General features: G+C 34.4%; 1 protein-coding gene across 3 annotated transcripts in view; it reads left to right on the top strand.

The window, feature by feature from the left end:
- The window catches only part of LOC126885081 (serine-protein kinase ATM-like), a 624,001-nt gene that overhangs the window by 139,281 nt on the left and 470,528 nt on the right, over positions 1 to 14,192 (top strand). For all 3 annotated transcript variants that reach the window (XR_007698275.1, XR_007698276.1, XM_050651504.1), the window contains exons 12-14: positions 1,877 to 2,022; positions 5,033 to 5,233; positions 10,643 to 10,820. Coding sequence is in view for 1 of the 3 variants with exons in the window: in XM_050651504.1 (XP_050507461.1) it covers positions 1,877 to 2,022; positions 5,033 to 5,233; positions 10,643 to 10,820 (525 nt within the window). In the remaining 2 variants the exon portion in view is untranslated. The remainder of the gene's footprint in view (positions 1 to 1,876; positions 2,023 to 5,032; positions 5,234 to 10,642; positions 10,821 to 14,192) is intronic.

The raw sequence follows: 14,192 nt of genomic DNA, 5'->3' as shown, positions 1-14,192 counted from the left end.
TTATTGCGTTGGAGAAGGTCTTTTCATTATTATGGCCTGAAAAGATTTTTTGGATATTTGATGCCTGAATGCCTTTTCTATCAGCATCATACCCTGCCCTGCACGTTTAGCCAATACACCACCAACCTTGTAGTCAGCGATAAAATTCAAATTGAAAGCCATAGTATAGACCAAGTAATTGCTTACAAATATTTAGGTCATGAGATTCGCTTAGGCCGAGATAATCGGACAACTGAAATACAACAAAGGATAGGTCTCACATGGGCTCTCTTTGGTAGATTTAACAACATTTTCAATTTTAATATTCCAGTTTGTTTAAAAAGGAAGGTTTTGGACCAATTTGTTTTACAGGTTCTTACATATGGTGCGGAAACACTAACTGGACAAAAGGAACAATATATAAAATAAAAGTTACACACGCTATGAAAAGATCAATGTTAGATATTACCATCAGAGATAAAGTACCAAACATAGAAATAAGAAGAAGAACAGGAGTCACGGATGCAGTTGAAGGAATAGCCATGGCTAAATGGGCTTGGGTGACCAAGAGAAGAGGCATATCAAAGCAGAGGACGACCACCGACTAGATTGACGGATGATATAAAGCGCATTAGCATACATTGGATGCAAGAAGCTCAAGAGAGCGATAGGTGGAAAATTTTACGAGACGGCTACGTTCAGGAATGGACAAATATAGGCTAATTCATGATAGTGGTCGATGAAGGAGACCAGAAAGAAAAATCATTCATTAAGAGCATACAGTAGCGCGTCATCAATATAACTTCGGGAGATAGTATACCTTTTTTCGTAAGATCTGCGAAACTTTGGCAACAGTGGTAATCTTTGACATTATCTAAGATCAATATTTTGACAATTATACTCATAGGCGCGCTAGATGGAAGTAATGGAAAACAATTTTGTTAATAGTAAATAAATATTTATAAAAATAAACCAAAATGGATGAAAATTTTATGTTAACATAGGTATTTGCACGAAATAATAATAAGAAATAATCATTTCGTTGTGAAGCGAAACAAGAACCGTCTTATTTTATTTAGTTCATAGAGCGCCAAAGGCACTCTAACTTTATATACTCGCATTAGAATTCGAAATATTTTTATGTAAAATACAGTTACCTACCTACATATAACTAAAACTCACAATTAACAATAATCTATTTTTTCAAATAGGCCAACAACTTCGTTCTATTATACAAAAATATAATAAATTAACTATAAATAAACACTACTTTACTATGAAACAACAATAACGAATTCGAAAAATAATACACTACTGCACTGAACAGATATCGATAAAGATAACAGAACAGATAAGAGAGAATCTGACGCAGGTTTGTCAAAATGACAGTAACAATTTCTCTATGTTGCCTAATTAGTTATTAGGTATAATATGTTCGATTTCTGGTTAGAAATAGAAAATTTTAGTAGGTCCAAAATGACACAAAATCTAGGCATGGGATAAAAAAGTTTATTTGATGAAAGTGTATTTTTTGTTCTTTTTAATGGCGGTACAGGCTCGTTTTTTTAATATTATATTTAATTACAGAGTAATTTCCACATACTAATATATTTCTCAAATTTGGCTCTGTACCGTCATTCTTTATTATAATACGAATGTGTGTGCCAAATATCTCGACAAAATATTCAAAATTACAGCCGCAATCTTGGACCGCGTTGGTTGCTACCTGTTGATCGCTACTGTAGCCTCTTAAAAACAAATTTTAGAGAAAAATACACTAAAACTACACATGTACCTACACATGTAACCTAACATTGAGTACTTACTGGTGTCAAAATATACAGATCATACTCATCAGTTTTGTCACTTTCTAGTTTAACTTGTTTTTTTTTTAAAGGTATGTTTCCCCATATAGCTGAATGCGGAAATATGGAATTCAAAAATGTATCTATGTTGCTGCTTAAACCTTTTTATGACAACATCAAAAGAAATGGGCCTAGTGTGCAGTTGGCTCTACTCAATTGTCTACAGAAATTATGTGAGGTAATTAAATTTTTGTTTGGTAATATTGGTGCGAGTAAATATTAGACCAACACAATTTCAGCGTTTTTAAGAATTTTGTTTTCACCAATTTTGAAAAAAATGTGAAAACTTTGAATTATCCACGGCTGTCTGTCTGTTCGTAAACACAACTCCTCCGTCATTATACCAGGTAGAATGACAAATGAGGTGTTAAATGAAAGCTTATAATCCAAGGATGGCACTTAAGGTGAGAAATTTGACCTAGGCTGTCTGTCCGTCTGACCGCGAATATAACTCCTTAATTATACCAGATAGAATGACAAATGAGATGTCAAATGAAAGCTTATAATGCTATGATGGTACTAAAGATCAGAAATAGGCTGTCTGGCCGTCCGACCGCGTATGAAAATTCTTCGTCATTTCGGTTTCATGACTGGCTCTCCGTCCGTCCGTTATTAATACAGATAGAATGACAAATGAGGTGTCGAATGAAAGCTTATAACCCAAGGATGGTATTAAAGATGAGAAATTTGACATCGGACTTCCGGTTTTAGAGTTGCAATCGTAAGTCACCGAAATAGTATAAGCGATATATCATTCGACGTGCCTTAGCAAGATGAGAACAAATGTAAAATTTTTGTTTTTATGTCATTTCCGGTTAAAAAGTTCTAACCGGCAGTGCCATATTGTAATGTTGTTCTGAAGCTATTTTCTTGTGGCATTTTTATAATCAACTATTTTCGATGGGAAATAAGCCACACTTTTACCAAAAAATGATTTTATTAACGTTTCGACGCCCAAGTCGGGTGTCGTTGTCAAAATACAAAATAATACTAGATTAAACAAAAATGTTGTATTAAACAAAATTGTGCTCGGGATAGTATCACGAGGTTTTTTCCTGGTTTTCTCTCGTGATTTACTATGGAATCTCTAGCGCGAGAATTTTACTGCCACCGTTGCATTTGGTTGTCTTTTTAAAGACAGATCACATGCTATGATTTTTTGTGGCGGATATTCTTGATTTGAGGTTGACAACTCATCAATATTGGCAATATCATTTTAAAGTCTTCTACTTTAAAATGTATAATACATGTCTGAATTGCCGATATAAATGAGTCAGATTAAATAAATTATTAGAAGAATTTTTTACTAAGCAACAACATTTTTGTTTAATCTAGTATTATTTTGTATTTTGGCAACGACACCCGACTTGGGCGTCGAAACGTTAATAAAATAATTTTTTTGGTAAAATTGTGGCTTATTTCCCATTGAAAATAATTGATTATGCCATATTGTAGTTGCAGAAATAGTACGTGTAATACATCAATCGAAGCGTATTGAAAAGTCGAGTTTGAATCTTTAGTTCCGGTTTTAAAGTCATTTTTGTTTAAACAATGATTACCCAGAGTTTAGTAAAAATTACCCAAAATTAGTAATATCTTATACATATCAATTGACGCAAAGTTACACGAAAAGTTCAAATTTCGACTGCCAGTTCTACTTTCGATTACTTTGGGTGAAAACCTAGGACTTCGGAAGTCCAATTAATTGTTATATTTTTATTTTAAATGAAAGTTTCATAGCTTAATGAATACTCGCTGAAAATTTCATATTGATTGGAGCAAAATTACCGGAGATACAGCATGTTGAATATCCCTACCTTCGACTAGCTTCGCAGCCTCTCGCGCCAGCGCGCTTGAGCGTAACGAGAATCGTTTAACAGTTCTTCTCTTTTGTAGATTTCTCCGCGATTCAAAAACATATTCCGGTGTGCATCACTTTACGATTTTGGAGACAAAAATGAAGGCGAATGAGTATTAAAGTAAAACGTTTTCAAAATTTTAAATACGGTTTTCTCGAAACTGCTTTTTTAAAAGGCGGTTGACATTGTAACTCAAAACCTACTTGACCGATCCGCCTGGAATTTTGCATAGCGATCCCATTTTTTTAGACAGTTCGTGAGGTAACGCTGTCGAGATATTTTTTGTTTTATGCGTATTTTTGTTTAACAATAATAAATACGTTTATTTCCATCTTTTTTTACATTTCATTTTTTTAACTTCTGAGTGATACAAAAAACTCAAAAATTGTTTAAAGTAAAAAACTAGACACTGTTACGTGCAGAAACTAACAAAGCTAATAAAACCTTTTTGAAGTTTTTATTCCACATGATCCAATGACGAGTTTTGATGTCCCCCGCAAAGTGACACCCCTTATGCGCTGTTGCCATATTGAATTAGAGGTTTTCACAGCTTTTAACTGATTTGCATATGTCATATTTTACGTTATGGAACAATGGGTTATGAGAATATGTTTGATGTAATACTAAGAAGAATCAATATTATTCACTTAGGTCCGGTTTCACCAACAACAAATAAATCAATGAATAGAATAAATCTATTCGTCGAATAAAATTTATTAGATGTTTAAGTATATATTTTGTTTCAATATAATTTTGATTATTTCATTCATAGGAGATTCTGACCAATAGAGAGCTACAGAAATGCAAATTAAGGTGATAATTTTTGATAATATTCCGTCGTCTAGTATATTACGTCAGATGCCCTTCGTTGCTACGAAAAAATACATTCAGTGACATTAATGACAATTAGTGTTTTAAAAGTTATAAAAGTGATGACTTTCAACCGTAAAATATTTTATATCAACTGTGTGTTTAACAGTATTAATTTGTACTTACATAAATAAATTACAATAAAATTTTTGTTTTGAACAGGTTTATTCATGAAATAATCGCAACAAATTGCACTCGATCTCTAAAATTAATATAGAATTTTAGAGCTCTTGTGCAATTACTACTGATAATTTAAAGTTAAACTCGCGAATTTACTTTCTTCTAAATATTTATAGCCAGATTAACTTGCCAATTTACTCGATGACTAATTATTTTTTTGATAAATAAATAAAATAAGTCTCTAAGGAGAAATGTCAGTTTAATGGTCGAATAACTTTAATCTTAGAATAAACTACTATTTGTCGTTGGTGAAACCGGCCCTTAATGTTTTATTTTTAGCTGGATCCGTGCAACAGTTTCACAAAGTGGGATGGTACGGAAATAATCCGATTCGTACCTGATTTTTTGATAAGTGATTACCAGGAAGTGCGATTTAAGTCAATCGATGTCTTGATCACTTACTTCAACAAAATCTCCGATGCTAGCAATAGTGAAGACATCCACAGACAAGAAGAAATATTTATGAAAGTCTACGAAATGGTAAGATTTGTTTCAGATAGATTAAGGCCCGGTACTTTATGTCTCGATTAACAGCCCGTTAGTTAACGGAGGTTTAATCGGGATCTCTTTAGGGTCTTTTGCGTGGTAATAAATGCAATTATAATTATTATTATACTTATTTATAATTATAATAATACTTGTAATTGCATTGATTACAACGCAAGAGACCCTAAAGAGCTCCCGATTAAACCTCCGTTAACTAACGGGCTGTTAATCGAGACATAAAGTACCGGGCCTAAGCATTTCATTGCTGTCTAAAACTTACGAATGGATCGGTTCATCAGATGTCACTTCTTCTTCTTCTTCTTCAAGTGCCTTGTCCGTTGCGGACGTTGGCTATCATCATAGCAATTTTAATTTTGTTTTTCGGCGTTTCTGAATAACTCGATCGATGTTAGTCCAAACCGTTGACCTAATTTTTGAAGCCATGAGTGTCTTCTTCTTCCCGGTCCGCGTTTGCTTTCTATTTTACCCTGTATTATCAGTTGGAGTATATTTATGATATTTATTATGTCTCATAATATGACCGAGGTATTCAAGTTTCCGTTTATTAATTGTGAAAGATATTTCTTTTTGTTTTCCCATTCAGCGCAATATACCTCTACGTTTCGAATGCCTCCAGCTTCCTCATCAATGTTTCCGTTAGTGTCCATGCCTCTGCGCCGTAGAGCAAGACTGGAAATACATAGCATTTTAGCAGCCGTATTTTTAGTGGGAGAGATATGTCGGAATGGGTAAATGTATTTTTCATGTTGTTAAATGTTGCTATGGCCTTTTCAATTGTAGATCGTATTTCGGTTGTTTGATCCCATTTCGAGTTGACGACTGTTTCAAGGTATATATACGAGTCAACGTGTTTGATTAATTGTTTTTTTATTTTCAATTGTCTGTCAGGTTTTTGAGTTTTGCTGACCAGCATCCATTTTGTTTTATTTATGTTGAGGTTAAGTCCTCTTTCTTCACTCGCTCTTTGTACCATGTTCATAAGATTCTGCAGATGTCACTATATTTTTATTTAAATGAAATCAGGTCTAGCTGGTCTGCTAAATTTTTGCGAAAGCGTCATAATCAGATTTATAGGAATTCAATAAAAAAGTCACAACTAGATCCTTCGAAAAACAAAAATATTTTTGAAACACTTTATAATCAAGGCACAGACATCGATTAAAAATTTAAATAACACGAAAATTTTTGTTATAAACACATAATGCCCTGTCACTTATCAAATAAACTTTTTACTTTTTACATTTTGATTGGATCAACCAATCGTCCTTCGTCAATTCGTCATATTGGTATCTTTATGTAATGCAATCTGTTACATATTGACAAAGGGTTTATAGCGACATTGCCTTCAGTGTCGCTTGATTGTCAGACGATATATGAATATGTTCTTTTTTAAGTGCTCTCCCATTATTTCCCTTTGCACATTGCAATATTGCACAAATCTCCGCTTAGAGAACGGTGCAATTGCTTTCCAAGGCGAAGCTTTCGCTAATTCTGGTATTTTTAAAGTATATTCTTACCCCTATCTTACCTATTTTAGAGTATATTAATAGTAAGAATTGAAAAAGAAACCTCTGAAGAAATGGAAATAAAAAGAGTAGTCAGGCAAGGCTGCATACTATCACCTCTATTATTTAACGCTTATTCTGAAGAAGTAATGCGAGAAACTCTGGAAGATGAAACAGTCGGCATAAAAGTAAATGGAGTCTTAGTTAACAACATCAGATATGGAGATGATACAGTAATAATAGCCGATAGTTTGCAAGACCTGCAAAGACTCATGAGTAAAATAGTAAGGTGTAGTAGGGAGTACGGACTCTCTCAATATCAAAAAGACGAAGTTTACGAAAATTATTAAAAACAACCATAATACTTACGAAATCTTGATATTAGAGGGGCAGCAGATCGAAAGAGTAAAAAGTACACTTACATAGGAACACTTATAACAGAAAATAATGACTACACTGCAGAAATCAAAGTCAGAATCGAAAAAGCACGTTCTAATTTTATGAAAATGAAAAAGGTCCTATGTAGCGAAGATTTAACATTAGCTCTTAAAGTACGCCTAACAAAATGTTACGTATACAGTGTACTATACCAGGGGTCACCAATTAGCGGACCGCAGTCCGCATCCGGACCGTAGGCTAGTTTTGTACGGACCGCAGTTAAATTCAAATTATAGTGTTTTAAAATTCTGAAAATATTTGACCATGAAATTGTGTACTATGTGTGCAAAGCCGCTTTTTTAAGAATTAACTTTATTAAAAATCGCTACAGATCTCAGCCAACAGATGAATATATCAACTCCCTAATGAGAATCAGTTGCACTAAACTCATTCCCACAGACAGGTTGAACATTTTTTTACATAGGAAACAATTTTTTTAAACAAATTCAAAATTACCTTTTTGCCCCAAAAAATTTATTTTTAGGTTTTTTTTTGGAAAAATGTAATAAAAAAGGTTTCTTGTCATTTTTCTCGAAAGTTAATAGTTTTCGAGTTATAGATTTAAAATCTGAAAAATGCGAAAATACGCATACGCATTTTCGAGACTTAGAAAACTCATGTATAAATTATTACTGTTCAGGTTGGCAAGTGCATAAATTGAAGCTTATACATTCAATTTCAAGATTCTAAGGAATAAACGGGGCTTATTTCAATATAGACTATAAACCTTTGTTTTTTAATTGTTAACCGTCGCGCGTTGCACTTTATGGTGCGTCTCTGTCGCACGTATACATATTATACGTACCTACTTATGTGAAAAATTCCCAACAAATACTTAATAATAATAGTCTCCCGTTTTATACCACTGTGGCTTTGGGAGTATAGCAGGGTAGTCTGCTATATCTAGGGCCTACGGTATACAAGGAAGGTAACAGGGCCAGTGCTACGCTTCAACCGCCTATTATTTATTACCCCTGTTTTTACCCAAGATACTCATTTTATTCAGACTGAGTCGACCTGGGGCCTATAAACATTTTAAAAATGTCTAGTTGTTCTTGCCGGCGGTAGGATTTGAACTCCGGACCACCGGCACGCGAGCCAAGCACATTACCACTTAGCTACGCCGGCCCCGTAAATACTTACTTACAAATACTTACATTTATTAAAATTTTATAATATATTATTAACATAGTTTTTTTTTAATTAATTTATTTATTCAATTAATTATTGCCAATATGCTAATTAAATACGCCAATCATATAGTGCGATACGCACCATATAGTGCGACGTGCCGCCGCAGCGGCTTAAGGGTCGAGTGGACTCGCATAGTGTTGAAACTTCAATTTAGACACTTGAAAACCTCAAAAATAATAATTTACATATGAGTTTGCAATCTTATGCCTCTAATCATGCTTTTTGCCCCAAAAAATTTATTTTTAGGTTTTTTTTTGGAAAAATGTAATAAAAAAGGTTTCTTGTCATTTTTCTCGAAAGTTAATAGTTTTCGAGTTATAAGCGATTTAAAATCTGAAAAATGCGAAAATACGCATACGCATTTTCGAGACTTGGAAAACTCATGTATAAATTATTACTGTTCAGGTTGACAAGTGCATAAATTGAAGCTTATACATTCAATTTCAAGATTGTAAGGAATAATCGCGGCTTATTTCAATATAGACTATAAACCTTTGTTTTTTAATTTTTAATCGTCGCGCGTTGCACTTTATGGTGCGTCTCTGTCGCACGTATACATATTATACGTACCTACTTATGTGAAAAATTCCCAACAAATACTTAATAATAATAGTCTCCCGTTTTATACCACTGTGGCTTTGGGAGTATAGCAGGGTAGTCTGCTATATCTAGGGCCTACGGTATACAAGGAAGGTAACAGGGCCAGTGCTGCGCTTCAACCGCCTATTATTACCCCTGGTTTTACCCAAGGTACTCATTTTATTCAGGCTGAGTCGACCTGGGGCCTATGAACATTTTAAAAATGTCTAGTTGTTCTTGCCGGCGGTAGGATTTGAACTCCGGACCACCGGCACGCGAGCCAAGCACATTACCACTTAGCTACGCCGGCTCCGTAAATACTTACTTACAAATACTTACATTTATTAAAATTTTATAATATATTATTATCATAGTTTTTTTTTAAATAATTTATTTATTCAATTAATTATTGCCAATATGCTAATTAAATACGCCAATCATATAGTGCGATACGCACCATATAGTGCGACGTGCCGCCGCGGCGGCTTAAGGGTCGAGTGGACGCGCATAGTGTTGAAACTTCAATTTAGACACTTGAAAACCTCAAAAATAATAATTTACATATGAGTTTGCAATCTTATGCCTCTAATCATGCTTATTTTTGCATTTTTCAGATTTTAAATCGCTTAAAACTCAAAATCTATCAACTTTTGAGAAAAATGACAGAAGATCTTTTTTGTTTAAGATGACGCAAAAATGCTAAAAACATATTTTCGGGGCTAAAAGGTGGTACATATTTTGAATTTGTTAAATGTTACAAAAATTTCTTTTTCTGATTTGTTTATAGGGGATATTTTTTAACATGAATCCGTAAAGAGACCGAATCAGAACAACTAGACACAGGTAGCATTAACTCCGGACCCCAAAAGTATCATAGGTTTTCGAATCGGACCCTCGGGGAACATAATTGGTGACCCCTGTACTATACTATGGAATGGAATTAAGGACGTTAAATGTAGAGACAATGAGACAACTTAACGCCTTTGAAATGTGGACATCTAGAAGAATTATGAGGGTTTCCTGGGTAGATAGAGTTACGAACAATGAAGCACTGAGAAGAATCGGTAAAGAGAAGGAAGTTGAACTTATAATTAGAGAAAGAAAGCTACAGTATCTCGGACATGTGATGCGGGGCCAGAAGTATGGGATCCTGCGACTCATAATGCAAGGATATATAGATGGCAGAAGAAGCATCGGAAGAAGACGAATTTCATGGCTGAAGAACCTGAATGATTTGGATGCAGCTCAAAACAACTATTTAGAGTTACTGAATCAAAAATTAAAATAGCTATGATGATTGTCAACCTCCGTAGCGGAGATGGCACCCGAAGAAGAAATCTTACCTCACACCCTCTCTAGTCTTGGATCCGTCTATATACCAAACCTTACCCTGTTTATTCATAGATCCCTTTCTGGAATAGACACACTGAATGAATTCTTAAAATTGTATCTTTTGTCATGTAATTCGATTCCATATTAAAGATGTCCTTCGTCACACTCCTTCATTTATTCAGTGACTGCTTTATGCTGTAGGCTCCCAATCTTACATCTCCTAGTAGAGCCTTCATAGCTTCTGCTGAGTGGTACGCATGGCACGAGTTATGGAGAGACACATAATTTGAGCTAGTGATTTTCAGAAACTAACGAAATATGTTTGTTCATCTAGAGTGTATCTGTCTTCAACATCGACGAAATAACGACAAATGAAAGAAGAGTAGACGAAGTCATCTCTAGAACAGCTAGCGTATTACTTACTTTCGGAGAAATAGCAACAAACTGTGATAATTGGATAAAACAAAGTATATATTCGCTGATGAAAGTAGCATATTATACTAAAGATATGGGTAAGTCAAGTTATTTTCTAGTAAATGAAACACAAACTACACTAAAAGTTTTGAACATTAAAAATTATTTCTCTGAATTTTTAGCAAATACTATCCATCCTCTATAATTTGCCAGATGATCACCTCCGCAATTAACACATTTAACATTTCCATCACGTACCTTGCGAGTGAATTCCTTCGTGGCATGGAAATCTTCACATTTTACGCATCTAAAGGATTTTCGGCAGTAGGTTTTAGTATGTCCAAATGCCTGACATCTTGTGCATTGCGGTATTATCCTTTTGGTTTGTGGGGGTTCACATTTTATGATGGTGTTGCCAAGTTTTTCTATATTATATATTTGTTTGTTATTTTCTTTGGATTTAATGTCTATGTAGAACATCGGCAATGGTAATTTTGTAGTTCGGTGTTATATGTTGTGAATATTTACGACTTCATGGCCGAGTTCTAACAGATTTGCTTTCAAATCATTATGGTCCGAGCCATGGTGTAATCCTCTTAGTACGAATCTAAATGTTTTTTCACTTTTCGGTCTAAATGTGTAGTATTCCGTTTTTCGACTGTCTAACTCTTTTATAAATGTGCTAAAATGTATGGCTTCATTAATTTGGACTTTTACTGTTTCAAATCCAATGTTTTTATTGTATATTTACCATTTGTAATTTCTTTGAGTAGCTTGTGTATAGGTTCTATAACTCCAACGTTGTATATGGTTACTGGTGGCGGCTTAGGCACAGTTTTTGTGTCCCTTGATTCGTCATTTTTATTGTTCGATTCATCTTCTTCAGATAAACTACTGAATTTATTTTGTAACTCTAGCGGTTTCTGCAGCCAGTAATTACTGATTTTGGTTAGTTTCCTAGAGCCAATAAGTTCAGGACTTCTTAGTCTCTTATTATTTGAAACGTCTATCCATTCTTGTTGAGAAGATAGGTCTTCTTGCTGTTGTGAACCATAAAATGGGGACGATGTACAAAGTTGTTCTGTTTGTGCATACATTTGAGGTGTATTACATGATTGCACGTCTGCGGACTGCACATCCTGGGTATTGCAGGAGGCCATCTTGTTCTTCCATCAAGTTGAAAAATCGATTTCAGGATCCCATCTAAATATTTATATAAATATATATTTTTTTATTTTTAATATTTTTTTTATTATTTTAATTTTTAATATATTATTTATATACAACTACTAGTGTACTAAAAAACCGCGAAAGGAGCTAATTTCGGATCAACTCATCAGAAAATTAGCCCCTGTCGGTTTTAATATTTTTATTTCTTTTGTGTATTTTCTATTTTTTTTTTTATTTCTGATGTATTATTATGTAAAAATTCTAATATTTATTGCAATTATACTGACCGTTCCTTTGGAGCGTTGATTCCCACCTCTATATCCGCCAACACTTAACAAGATAAAGGTAGAATGTTTTGACACAAGGTTCGAAGTTTTATCACTAGTAATTACTACTTAACGTTTTTTGCGAAACAAAAACACTTTTAAAAACCAAATGATTACTATTTCTATTAGTTCATTATAAAGATAACTATGAACTTCTTATGATTATGTCACTGGATTGCTGTATTGACTACTGAAACATAAAACAGAATTCTTTCTCCGAAGTACGTGTTCTCGGTGTTACTGTATGGTGTCGACTGAAATACATTTTTGAAATGAAAACTTCTTTAGGGACGTTGTGCACTTTTTGGATGGGGAAAGAATATTAAATTAGCGACCGTCATCTCTTCGACGAAATAAACATTTGAAGTAAAAACTTCTTTAGGGACGTTGTGCTCTTTTTGGATGGAAAAAACCATTAAATTACCGACCGTCACACAATGGTTCCAAATGCTGAAAACGTGGTCATTAGGCGAAAATAAAAGTCCCTATTTAGGGATTTTCATGTTTACAGTTGTTTTCTCATACTATCGTAGAGTCATAATGCGCAGGTATAAGGATCAGACTGGATGTATTCTGGTTCATAGCTCAGGAACAAGTGAGCCATGTCCGAGGTTATTTGGCCGGCAGAGAAAGTGAAAAAGAACACGTATATTGAAAGCGCTGTAAAACGTTTTGTAGTTTATCAATTTTATCGCTGTAAAGCAGATTCTTCTTTTTTAAGTATGTAGTAATGTAAGATGTTAAGTAACAATAAATGCCTTAAATTTGTTAATGCATAAATAGTGAAAATATACATAAAATAATCAACATTTTGTATATATACACTCAAAAAGTACAAAATTCTGCATAATTCTGCGACTAATGCTTATTAACTTTAAAATATATAGCAAGAAGATACAGAATCACTTTGATATAAAGTAACGTTTACACGTATCCAGTAACTGGCGCCAGTCTCACTGGAATGCGAGTGCTTGACTAAGACAGCGCTGGATAGGTTCGTTTACACGTATCCAGTAACTGGCGCCAATCTCACTGGCACTCTTATTAAAAATCCTAATACGGCCACTGAAACCACAGGTACGACAGCGCCAGCGACTGGAACGCTGTGTTTACACGTGTCTACAACCACTGGCACGGGGTTAGAGGGGACGCGGACGAGTGCCACTGGCACGAAAAATAGACCAGCCTTCTATTCGAGACAGCGCTGGCAGACAGCGCTGGACTGGAACAAAAAAGCGTTTACATGATGCCAGCACTGTCGTTCCAGTGCGACTGGCGCCAGTTACTGGATACATGTAAACGCGCCTTAACTGCCTATGCATTGCTGGCAGTTGTTTGAATACAAAAGTGGGAAATGACGCATATTACATGATTCTAGGGATTGTTGACTATGTATGGGCGGTTGTACATAAGTAATTGGTTCTGAATATTGTCCTTCATAAAAAAATGTATTGGTGATCAGCAATTTTAAAAGCCCCTTATAATATAAAAATTTTAAACAAATATGCGTTTAAAATGAAATTTTTGAATTTCTTTCGGCCATATTGGATCTGCCATTTTGTTTAAAAAAAGTAATGTTAGATTTGTAGTCAGCGACCTTAAACTACCAAATTTAACAAAAAAAAATGGCGTTTTGATTGGTATTTTCAATTTCTGTCCGACATGTTGGATCCGCCATTTTGTTTTTCAGAAAAAATAATGTCAGATTCTTAATCAGCGATGCCAAAAACCCTTAATAAACGAAAGTAATTCCGAAGTGTATAAACAATATACGCTTTAAAGGTCCATGACCATGTTTTCGGCATTTGAAACCACTGTGCGTCATCGCGACCGTCATCGCTTCGACGAAATAAATTTTTGAAGTGAAAACTTCTTTAGTGACGTTGTGCACTTTTTGCCTGGGAAAAAGTAATAAATTAGCGACCGTCATCGCTTCGACGAAATAAATATTTGAAGTGAAGTGAATATTTGAAG

The sequence above is a fragment of the Diabrotica virgifera genome, chromosome 5, assembly GCF_917563875.1.
Source record: "Diabrotica virgifera virgifera chromosome 5, PGI_DIABVI_V3a".
Taxonomy (NCBI): Eukaryota; Metazoa; Arthropoda; class Insecta; order Coleoptera; family Chrysomelidae; genus Diabrotica; species Diabrotica virgifera.
This window is presented reverse-complemented; position numbering and strand designations above follow the sequence as displayed.